The following is an 11384-nucleotide window of genomic DNA, read 5'->3' as shown; positions in this document are numbered from 1 at the left end:
CAGAAGGCTGGCGGTTCAAACCCACCAGCCACTCCTCGGAAGGAAGGTTGGGCAATCTACTTCCATAGTGATACCACCTCAGAAACCCAAGGAAGGGTCGCTATGAGTTGGTTCCAACTTTTCAGCATAACGACAACAAAAACATCTAATATGGACAAGAAGATTAAATGGTCAGTTTCTCAGTTACACTAGTCACCTTTTAAGTGCTTAATAGCCACAGGTGAGAAGAAGCTGCAGAATTGGACAGTGCAGATTTAGAATACTTCCACCTCTGCAGAAATTACTGTGAAACTACTGCCCCAAATCCAGCCTGCTGCCTATTTTTGTAAATAATGAGTTATTGGCACACAGACACATCTGTTCATTTATATATTGTCTGTGAGTGGTTTTTTGCTGCAGCAGCAGGGTTAGATAGTTACAGCAGAGACCTTCTGCTGACAAAACCCAAACTACTTACCATCTGGCCCTTTACAGAAAAAGTTTTTTGTCAATTCCTGTTTTAGATCAATCCAGGCATGGGATGCATTGGGCAATTGCCAGTAATTCTGTATTTCAACAAAGTAGGCAAAACATACTTGGACATGAAGCCGGAGGGCAGATGATAGATAGTCCCAGAGGACCTGTATGGCTGCATTGCTCAGGGTGTATTATGAAGAATACCAGTCCACTGAGGTGGTATACAAAGGATGGTTCCGTAGTCAAATAAGTTTTAGAGGTGCTGAACACTGGCTCTATTTTCTGGGGTTCATAGGCACATCAAAGGCTCTGAGAAGTCCTGCAGTAAAGAAATGTGTCATATTTTGCATGACTCCAAAGATACATAACCAAAGGATCATTTTTTTTTCTTCTAATACCTAGATTAAAATCCTACAGAACTGATACTTGAGAAACATTCTTGGAGAAACTTGGTCCTAGGGAACCATAGAAAGCTTTTGAGCAAAGGAGTCCACATAGTCAGGTGTGCTTTATAGATTGACCTACTTATATTTATATCTTCTAAAGGTCCTTCCTGGCTTCAGGACTTCAGTAAATTCTGATGTGTTTATGGGATAGAAATGAATCGATCGGCACCATTGCCACAGACACTTGAGTTACGACTCATTCACATTCTTCCTTCATTAGCTCCTCTGCAGAAGCTAGTAGCTCCAAGCAGGAAGAGCAAATAGGATGCACAACACCAGTGTGAAGGCGGGAAGGTATTTCAGGCTGTCAAAAAGCCTAGAAGTCTGCAGAGAAGAACCTCCACCTGTCAACCTACAGCCTGCCTGTAGGGATGGGGATGCCATCACTGGCTATGACATGCTCATTGGCCCAGTATCAGACCAAATTAACATGCCGTCAGTTCTCAGAGTCAGCAGAAGGGCCTCTCCCTCACCCTCATCCCACCTCCCAAACACTGAGATGTCGTTAGCCCGTGTCCTGTGTGGGCACTGGTGAGTTAAGGAGCCTTCAGCACAGAGCCGCCTGGTACCTGCTTCTGTCTCTTTCTTCTTTTGGAGCACAGCTAGTTAGTTGGGTTTTTCTGTGCAAGGACAGAGCCATGACAGACTTATTTTGTAAATATGCACTTTCCTCTAGATTCGGTGCTCTCCTGGGGACCTTACCTGTACAGCATGGTAAGTAGGTGGGTCCTTACCTCTGTACCACTGTGATAAACAGTCTAGCTCAGTTCTCTGGCTCTGGCTGCAGTAAGGAGGAAGCTCACCATGTTTGCCTGTGTGGTTAAGGCTGTTATCAGCTTCATGACTTCTGGTCTTTAACTGCTCTTGGGGGCTACTAGGCCGTATCATAGTGAGGATGACAAGCAATAGTCTTAGGGACAAATAAACATCAACACAGTTATCTCCTTTTTCTGGATACAAAAAACTTTTTTTTTTTCATTGTGATGAAAATATACATAACAAAATATATACCAGCATAGTAATTTCTACATGTACAATTCAATGACATTGGTTACATCTTTTCAGTTGTGCAACTGTTCTCACTGTCCTTTTCCAAATCAGTCTGCCACCATAAACTCACTGGCTCCTAAGTAAAAACTCCCCTTTTCCTCTCCCTCCTACCGGTGATAACCACTGATAATCTTTGGTTTCTATAGATTTGCTTATTTTGTGTAAGTGAGATCAGTATTTCTTCTTTTGCAACTGACTAGTTTTGCTGAGCATGATATTTTCAGCCTTAATCCATTTTGTGGCACAAGCAACAATTTTTTTAATCCCTCAACTTTTTTTTTCAAATTTTATTTTGTTGTTGTTAAGAATATACACAGCAAAACACACCAATTCGTCAGTTTCTGCATGCACATGTCAGTGACATCGATATATTCTTTGAGTCATGCAACCATCCTTGCCCTCCTTTTCTGAGTTGTTCCTCTCCCATTAACATAAATCACTGCCCCCTAAAAGTCCTGTCTAATCAGTTGGATCCAGTATAGGTAGTTCTTCAAAGAGCGTAATGCTCAAGGCTGACCTTTTTCACTAGTTCAGCTGGACTGCTGTTTGGTTTTAAGAAGACTTCAGAGGATAGTTTTGGTTTAGAGTTTAAAGATAATCTCAGGGCAGTCATGTCAGAGGTTCATCCAACCTCCATGGCTCCAGAAAGTGTGGAGGCCATGAGCATTTGAAATCCTGTTCTGCATTTCCCGCCTTTGAATCAGGATTCTGCTATAGCATCTGATCAAAATGTCAATAATAGTAGTTGGGGACCATCCAGTTCTTCTGGTCTCTTGGTGAAGGATTCTTCAATCTTTATTGTAAAATATTTCAAATATGTGGAAAATTAAAAGATCATTGTGAACACCCACATGCGCACCAGTTAGACTCAGTTAACATCTTGTTGTCTGTCTTTCATCAGTAAATATTTATGTGTGCATGTTGTTATTTTTGCTAAATTATTTGAAAATAATTTGGCAGACATCATGAACTGTTATGCCTCATTAGTTTTATGCATCTCCTAAAAAGAGTAGGCCATTCTCCTATATAACTGCAATACTATTATCATACCTAAGAAAATTAACAATAATTTTATAATATCATCTAAAATCTAGTCCATTTCCAACCTTCCCCACTTTTACCAAAACCTATTATCTTCAAACCAGGTTCTAGTAATCATTCATGGTTTATATCTGGTTACTATGCAAAGCATGATTTTAAGATGCATACACCTAATAAAGTTAGCAAGGAACAGTTAGATATTAATATGCTTTGTAAAGCATAAAGCCCAGTAACAATAGTAGGTGATATCATTACTTTTCCTGCTAAACTGTGTGGGTTGTTGTGATAGGCTTTCATAGGTTAGGTCCCCTTTCTCCTGCCCTCTCTTTCCCTCACCCTGTTCCCAACAGCAGCATTTCCAGATTGACGTCCCTAAGTAGGCCTTTTTGTCGGGGTTTGCATTCTAGTCCCTTCTGGATGACCAGGGTCTGGCTGAGGTGTCCAAAGTTGCAGAGCAAGTCCTGGATGCTGTCAGCGAGGGACACTACCAGAAGGCCACCCAGCTGTGGGGGAAAGCAGAAATGGTCATTGAACAGGTAAAGGGAGACATGCTTGGGGCAGCCCACTTGGCTTTTTCCCATGGGACAGGGCCTAGGGAAAAAAAATCAAGTGGCCAGTGTTGACAGGATTGGAGTCTTCTGAGACCTTGACCAATTCTGGAAATTATTGCATTCAGATCTCCAAACCGTGTGGTTGATACCTGATAGGTCTGAGCAGTGTAGTAGCCCTTTTGTTGTTTGGTGCTGTTGAGCCAATTTTGACTCATAGAGACCCCGTGAGACACAGTGGGATCGCCAAATAGGTTTCTCTAGGCTGTAATCAGTATAGGAGCAGATTGCCAGGTCTTTCCCCTGTGAAGCGATTAGACGGGTTCAATAGCCAGCCTTTCGGATAGCAGCCAAACACTTTAACCATTACTCCACCAGGGCATCTTAACCCACTGCCATCATGTCCATTCTGACTCATAGTGAGCCTGTAGCACAGAGTAGAGCTGCCCCATAGTTTCTGAGGCAGACTGCCTCATTTTCTGCAGAGTGACTGGTGGGTTTGAAGCACCAGCCTTTTTGGTTTACAGCCCAATGCTTTAACCACTGTGCTACCTGAGCTCCTTTTACCAGGGCCCCTTGGTAGAAAGCCACACAGGCCTACAAGACTCACTTGTCCCTTGACTGGATATATGGATTCTATAGGAAAGAATATGATCTGCAGAGGAGAGTATGTAGTTTGGGGCAGTGTATTCTTTATTTTGAGGTTTGCAAAGCAACATTCTGACCCTGGTGAGCCAAAAGGGAAAAATGCACTGGCCAGGACTCTGCTGTATAGAGCCTTCTGTGCACAGCACTGTTCTTGTGTAAATTAACACCCAGGCCCTTGGTTTTCCTCTGCAGGATGTGAATCCAATTCATGTCAAGTCCTCCCCAGCCCCAAGAGAGTGGGCTGACCCTACTGGTCTCTGAGTCTGCAGAGCTGCATCTTGCTGTCTGAGCAAAGTTCCAAAGTTACAGCTACCCTTGCATAAGCTAGAGGATCAGGGGCCTTTGCTGTTCTGAAACTTTGATGATGGATAAATGAAAAAAGCAAACAGCCAAATGCCCTTTCTTTTTCAGAACACAGATGGGGTGAACTTCTATAACATCTTAACTAAAAGCACCCCTACGCCTGCAAAAGAGTCGAGCCTAGAATTCACACAGAGCCATCTAGGTGAGTGACCCTTGAATTTGGTTAGCCCCTGCCTCAGCTGGACTGATTTTTTTAAATAGCTTTATTGATGTATAGTTTACGTTCCTTAAATCCTCCCACTTGATGTATAATTCAGTGTTTTCAGCATATTCACAGAGTCGTGCAGCCGTGACCACAGTCCAGTGTTAGAATGTGTCCACCACCCCAGAAAGATCCTGTGGGCCTGTCTGCAGTTGATTCTCTTTCTTAAACCTCAATCCCAAGAACCGCTCTTTTCCTTCACCGTAGATTTGCCTTTTCTGGACATTCCATATAAGTGGAATCATGCACCAGGTAGTCTTTTCTCAGTTTGGCTTCTTTCACTTAGCATACTGTTTTTGAACTTTGGAAGCCAGCTTTTCCATCCTGAATTACAGTGTCAGTTCTCCTAATGGCTGAATGCAGTTGCCCTTCTGCTGAGCCAGCCTCCTCCCTCCATAAGAGGCATAGAAGGGCTGCATGAGTCCTCAGGCTTCCAATTCTTAGCTGATGTCCTTTGGCCGTGCAAGGTAATCCAGCCCCCCCAAAGTACACAGACTGCAGCCCTCAGAGATAAAGCATCTCTGCTTTCACCATGGTGCTGGCTTTCTTCATCTCTCTGGGATGAATCAAGGTGACCTTTTCATTTTCCAGCTGAAACCTTCTCTTAACGCACAGCATCCCTAGCACCTTGGAAAAGATGTCCCCTTGGTTTTATTTCTAGTCCTTTGACTCACCATGTACCAGTTTGATTTTAGTTCAGCTTTGTCAGCGCCACGTGAGACACCTACAACAAGACGCCCTGAGTCAGCTCATGAACGGCCCCATCAGAAAGAAGCTCAAAATCATTCCTGAGGACCACTCCTGGGGAGGTATTAATGTGACCTCATTAAATGCCTTTGTAGAGTGTGGAGAGAAGAGAGGTACAAGTTCAAAGGCCTTAATTTATAGAATGGGTTTTGTTGGTGAGGGTGGTGTGCAGATAAAACAATATCATTTATTTTCCACATTTTATAGGTAAACAAACATATATCGACTTAGTATATGATATGTCAAAATTTGATTTGAAAGAGGGGTGGGTGGGGAAGAAAGTAAAATGTGATTAGTTTTGAGTTGATAATTGTTGAAAGCAGATGTGCGTATCTAGGAATCATTACACTCTTTTCCTTTGTATAAGTTTGAAATTTTCCATAATAAAAAATTAAGATAAAAAATCCACACTTCAGGGCCCAGCTGGTTGCAGATGAAGGAGCTGTGGTGATGCAGCGGTAAAGCATTCAGCTGCTAATCAGAAGGTTGGTGGTTCGAACCCACTAGCTACTCCACAGGAGAATGATAAGGCAGTCTGCTTACTTAAAGATTTACAGCCTTAGAAACCCTATGGTGCAGTTCTACTCAGACCTGTAGGGTTGCTATGAGTCAGAATCACCTTCATGATGGCAGGTTTGGTTTGGTTTGGTTGTAAGAGTGACTTCCAGGCAAAGGTCCTTTGCAGGATGTCAGACACGCCCATGTACTTAGACAGATTTTGACAGTTCTCTCTTGCTGGCTTCCCCAGGCATCCTAACGCTGGGGCACCTATTGCATCCTGGTCCCAAGGCCCTGATTACAAGGACTCTCCCTACCCAGTGTGCTGGACAGACAAAGGGAATATATTTTTGCAGGCAATCACTGATAGAGAAAACTCCCTTTGATCCCAAATCTCCAAACTTTGTCTGCTTAGCTACAAACTGGAACTCAAGGCACTGAGGGTCCTGGCCTAGGACCGTTTGTCTTTTGTGTCTATATATGCTTAAGAAAAGACAAGCTGTCCTTGGCCAATACCCTTAGAGCCTTGGGTTCCAGTTTATAGCTAAGCATACATACCTTGGAGTTAGCCAGGCCTGAGTTCATATCCCAACTTGCCACTGACTGGTTGTTTCACCCTGTACAGTTTTCTCAGCCTCTCTGAGCCTCATTTTCTTTAACCATCATGTAAGACTCCTTACCTTCCAGGGTAGTGAAGAAGTAAGATGTTGCTTATGAAGTGCTTGCTTAGCAGAGCAGCTTGTGAATTAATGAAAGCTGCTGTTGTTTTTGGTTGTTGTTTAATACAGTGTTGATGCTAATGGTCAGGAATCCCACAGCCATGATCTGTTGCCTGGGGCTTGTCATCCACATGTCTTTGCTGAGGGCCAGCCTGGAATGGGAAGGCAATGGTGGTTCAGTGGTAGAATTCTTACCTTGCATATAGGAAACCCAGGTTCAATTCCTGACCAGTGCACCTTGTGTGCAGCCACTACTCATCTATCGGTAGAGGCTCACATGTTGCTCTGATACTGTACAGGTTTCAGTGGAGCTTCAAGACTAGAGAGAAAGGCCTGCTGATCTACTTCTGAAAATCAACCAGGATCACAGTAGCCCAGTCGTCATCCAATCATAGGGATGATGCAGAACCAGACAGCATTTTGTTCCATTGTGCATGAGGTCATCATGAGTTGAGGCCGACTCCATGGCAGCTGATAATAGCAACAGCTTAGGACAGAGGTGTCTGATTTGGTTTTTCACCAAAGGCAGCCTTGCTTGTTCAGAACTTCAGTTCCTCAGCAAAGGAGGAAAATGAACATTCCCTGAAGGGACCAGCCTAAAGAATATTTTTTAAACCTCTGTCCACCCTGTGTCCATGGGCAGCTTCAGTTTCTCCTTAAAAATGAGATTGGCTGTCGTCATAAGCTCTTGGCTGAATAGCCCATGCGTGCTGCTTGCCCTTCCCTCTGCTCCGCCAGCTCAGGACCCGATCGCTGGGTTGGTTAGTCCCTGTTTGTGAAGCATCTGTGGATGCAGAGTCTTTGCTAAGTGCCACATAGTCATTACTTTTCTGTGCCTGAGCCAAGGATACTCTGGGCTGAAAGGAGTCTCTTGTTCTGGTAGATTCTGAGTTGCTATCTCTTTCTCTCTTCCCATGTGTAGGCCAGGCTACAAATGTCTTTCAGAACATGGAAGGAGACTTCATGAAACCAGTCATCAGCATCGTGGATGAGTTGCTGGAAGCTGGGGTCAATGTGACCGTGTATAATGGGCAGCTCGATCTCATTGTGGACACCATGGGTAGGAACTGACCCTGCGGAGTACATGGGGCAGTTTGATGCATTGAGCTGGAAAGGCACTGGCCTTGGGCACATTAGTCTTGGGGTTGGCAGCATTTAAATGCCAGCAGTAAGGCCATTTCCTATTATGTCCATCTGCCCCTGGCCTTGACTTTTTGAAGAAGAGGAAACTGCTTGTGGTTGTGATCCTTCAGAGAAACCTGAGCTTGTCCAGGTTTTGAGGCTTTTAGGTCCACCTGCCCCGGCCTCCACCACAAAATACCATAAAAATATATGTATATGTATATATGTGTGTGTGTGTGTGTGTGTGTATACTTTTTTTTCTGTCCTGACCATTGGTTAAATGCATTGTTTAACTGAGAGAAAACCTAGTTTTTGTACAATCTCACAGTTAGATGTTAAGCGTTGTAAAATGACTTAAAGCTAAACTCTGAACAACTCTGTAAGCCTAAGAACTGAGGCTCACTTCTGACTTGAGTAAGCCCATGTAGAGGCTTGGAAGCTAGGTTCTTAGAACCGTCAGTCAAATTGAGGCCCATGGTCTGGCAGGTATGACGTTTCTTGAAGTTAGTAGACTTGAGTAGTTTTGTGACTTGTAAGCTAAAAAGGCACTAAGAACAGTATGAAAAGATTCTGAACTGCCCAGGTGATCCAGGTTACTGTCTCTTCATCCCTGAGACATCTCAGGCCTCCTGACATGCCCACCAGCCTTCACAGAGGTCCCTGACTTTCTTTCTTAAGAGCGTGTAGCAGTCGGAGAATCAGAGGCAAAAAATAGGTAGGGTGGTAGGTTTCTCCCAGTCCATCTTGCCATTTAAAATATGAGACAATCTACAGCATCCACGTCAGTGGGAACTTGCTAGAAATGCACATTCTGGGCCCCACCCTGACCTGCTGAATCTTAATTTGCATTTTAACAAGATCCTAGAGTGATTTTTATGGACGTTACAGTTTGGGAAGCCCGAGTTATAGGACCTAATTTTTTTCTGTTCTACCCTGCTGTTAATAATACCCCACCTTTCACCATGTCTGTCATTAGGTCAGGAGGCTTGGGTGCGGAAACTCAAGTGGCCAGAACTGTCCAAGTTCAATCAGCTGAAGCGGAAAGCCCTGTACAGTGACCCACAATCTTCTGAAACATCTGCTTTTGTCAAGTCCTACAAGAACCTGGCTTTCTTCTGGATTCTAAGAGCTGGGCACATGGTAAGAGAGGGAGTCAGCTCTTGTTCCAGACCTACAGTGGTACTGAGCATGGAGCCACAGGCTCATGGTCTAGAGAGGCAGTCAGGCAAACAGACACACACAACATGGAACAAGAAATGCTGAAATGATCAGATTTGTCTAAGAAATAGCATTCTGGCAGCAGAGGAGATAGGACAAGCCTGGCTTAGAGAGCCAGTCTCTCTGTGATGCTAACGAGAGGATACATGTGATAAAGTGGAAGAAGGGAGAGTTGGCAGGACTTGGTAACTGTTTGGGCTGGGGAAGAAATGAGGTGTGGCTTTCCGGTTCCCACTCCAGCACATTCTCTGGGAGGGTGGCAGTTTGCTGCACAAGGTCAGTTTGAATTACCTGTCAAACAGCCATGTGGGATGTCGGTAGGCAACTGAGCATATATCTATTTAAAATAGTATATATATGGATCTGGAATCAAGATACATATTTATCCTTGGGGTCAAATACAAACAAGGCTGAGACAGAGTCCTGAGAAACATCGGAGAGGAGCCCACAAATGAGACTGAGAAAGGAGCAGCCAGAGAAGAAGGAGGGAGATCAGGAGCATAAGACCTCCCCAGAGGAGAGACAGATGGTTTGGGGGAAAAGGGAGGGACCCGCAGTGTCAAATGCTGTGGAGAACACAGATAAAGGACTAAATTTAAGCAACGAATTGGTTACACTGGTGTCTTTGGAAACCATGGCACACATTTTTAGTAGAATATCAGGCTCAGAAATCAGAATGGAAAGGCTGGAGACAATAAATGAGCAGTGAGGAAGCGGAGACAGCAGCTTCCTTAAGAAACTAGAAGGAAGTCATCCACTCTTTTAAGAGACTTGATCTGATGAAAGACTGAGCAAGGTGGTTGAACAGGGCTAAGAGGGCTTTTTTTTTTTTTTTTTTTAATGGCTCTAGGTATCTGATGTTTTACCCAATGTCAACTAGTAGGAAGTCTTAGAGCGAAAAAAAAAAAAAATAGTACTAGAGAGAGGTTCCTGCTAAGGCAGGTGGTAGGATAAGGAGCTCACATGCTAGAGTTCAGGGCCATCTCCTCTTGGTCTGTCACATATAGAGCGGAAGAGCGGTTGGGGGAAGCCTGAAAATAACCCATAGAGACTGTATTAAATCATCCCAAACCACTTCCTCTTTGACTGATTAAATGTCTTTTGATGAGTCTACCCCACCCTGCCTGTGCCTCCTGGGGACCCTTGCTTGGCAGCAGAATAGAGGGCAGGAGGTCCCAGAGAGAATTCTGGAGCCATACATTTCAAAACTTGGACACCACCTTCTCTACTCTCTCTTTATAAAGGACAAACTGAGACTCTGCCTCTCCCTTTTCTGATGATGTGTGGGGAGGAGATGGTTAGAAGGAATTATTCTAGAGGACTTCCAGTAAGATGGAGGAATAGGCAGACAAGCGATACAGACCCTCTTCAACAAAGAAAATAAAAACCAATTGATAGAGATACAGAAGAGCCCTGAGCTTTGAAAGGAACTATACAGAAGTGGATTAGGCACCAAGTAGTGGAAAAACCTGAACAAAAACAGTGAGTACAGAGATGGTCAGAGCTGCAGATTGTCAGCTACTCTGATGGGATCAACAGCCTGAATATTTCCAAGTGGTGTTGGGACCTGAGAATTGACCTAAAGATCAACCCTGGTCACCAAGGGTTGCAGGGATGACTGCACTGGTAGCCTATGACTAGGAAGGGAAACAGCAAGGAGGGAGACAACCTGAGCTGTTGGTTTTCCGCTGTCCGGAGGGCACAGCCATTTTGATTGTATACACGTGGCAGCAGCCATTTTGGATATTTAAAGTGACCGACGGTGCAGCCATTTTTAATCTTTACAAGTGGCAACCATTTTGAATTTTAAAGTGATAGCATTCTCATTCAGATACCAGGGACCTAAGAATAAGCTCTGTTTGCCAAGGTTGGCAGGGCCATACAAGAGGCTGACAACAGGAAAGGAGACCGGTGGTGAGTGTATAAGTGCTGTCAACTACTGAAGAGAGGAGAACAGCACAGTGCCCTGCTTGTGTAGATAACATACAAAGAAAACAAAAATCATGGGCAAGTTACTCCAACATACAATCACCAATTAAATATAAACACAAAAACGTCACAATGCCTTGGAGACAACAGAACATCACAGTCCACACAAAGAAACAAGATAAAGCAGGAGAAACAAGGAACCAGGATACAGAACCAAAACACGTCCCTGAGGAAGACCTAGCATTGGAACTCCCTGATAAGGAATTCAAAAGAATTACATTTAGGTATCTTCAAAGGATTGAGAGACAGATCAAGGAAAACACAGACAAAACCCTAGAAGAATTTCGGAAGAAAATATAAGAACAAAATGACAAAATAAATGAAAAATTAGAAATGA

At 43.9% G+C, this 11384-nt stretch overlaps 1 protein-coding gene across 1 annotated transcript in view; it reads left to right on the top strand.

The window, feature by feature from the left end:
- Positions 1 to 11384, top strand: part of SCPEP1 (serine carboxypeptidase 1) — a 127245-nt gene that overhangs the window by 22838 nt on the left and 93023 nt on the right. Inside the window, exons 7-12 of the mRNA XM_007949656.1 lie at positions 1579 to 1616; positions 3401 to 3529; positions 4601 to 4694; positions 5450 to 5563; positions 7641 to 7778; positions 8817 to 8980. Coding sequence (XP_007947847.1) covers positions 1579 to 1616; positions 3401 to 3529; positions 4601 to 4694; positions 5450 to 5563; positions 7641 to 7778; positions 8817 to 8980 — 677 coding nt within the window. The remainder of the gene's footprint in view (positions 1 to 1578; positions 1617 to 3400; positions 3530 to 4600; positions 4695 to 5449; positions 5564 to 7640; positions 7779 to 8816; positions 8981 to 11384) is intronic.

The sequence above is a fragment of the Orycteropus afer genome, unplaced genomic scaffold (assembly GCF_000298275.1).
Source record: "Orycteropus afer afer isolate SDZICR_OR568_19922 unplaced genomic scaffold, OryAfe1.0 scaffold00249, whole genome shotgun sequence".
Taxonomy (NCBI): domain Eukaryota; kingdom Metazoa; phylum Chordata; class Mammalia; order Tubulidentata; family Orycteropodidae; genus Orycteropus; species Orycteropus afer.
Note: the sequence above shows the minus strand (reverse complement) of the source record. Positions and strands in the feature narration are given on the sequence as shown.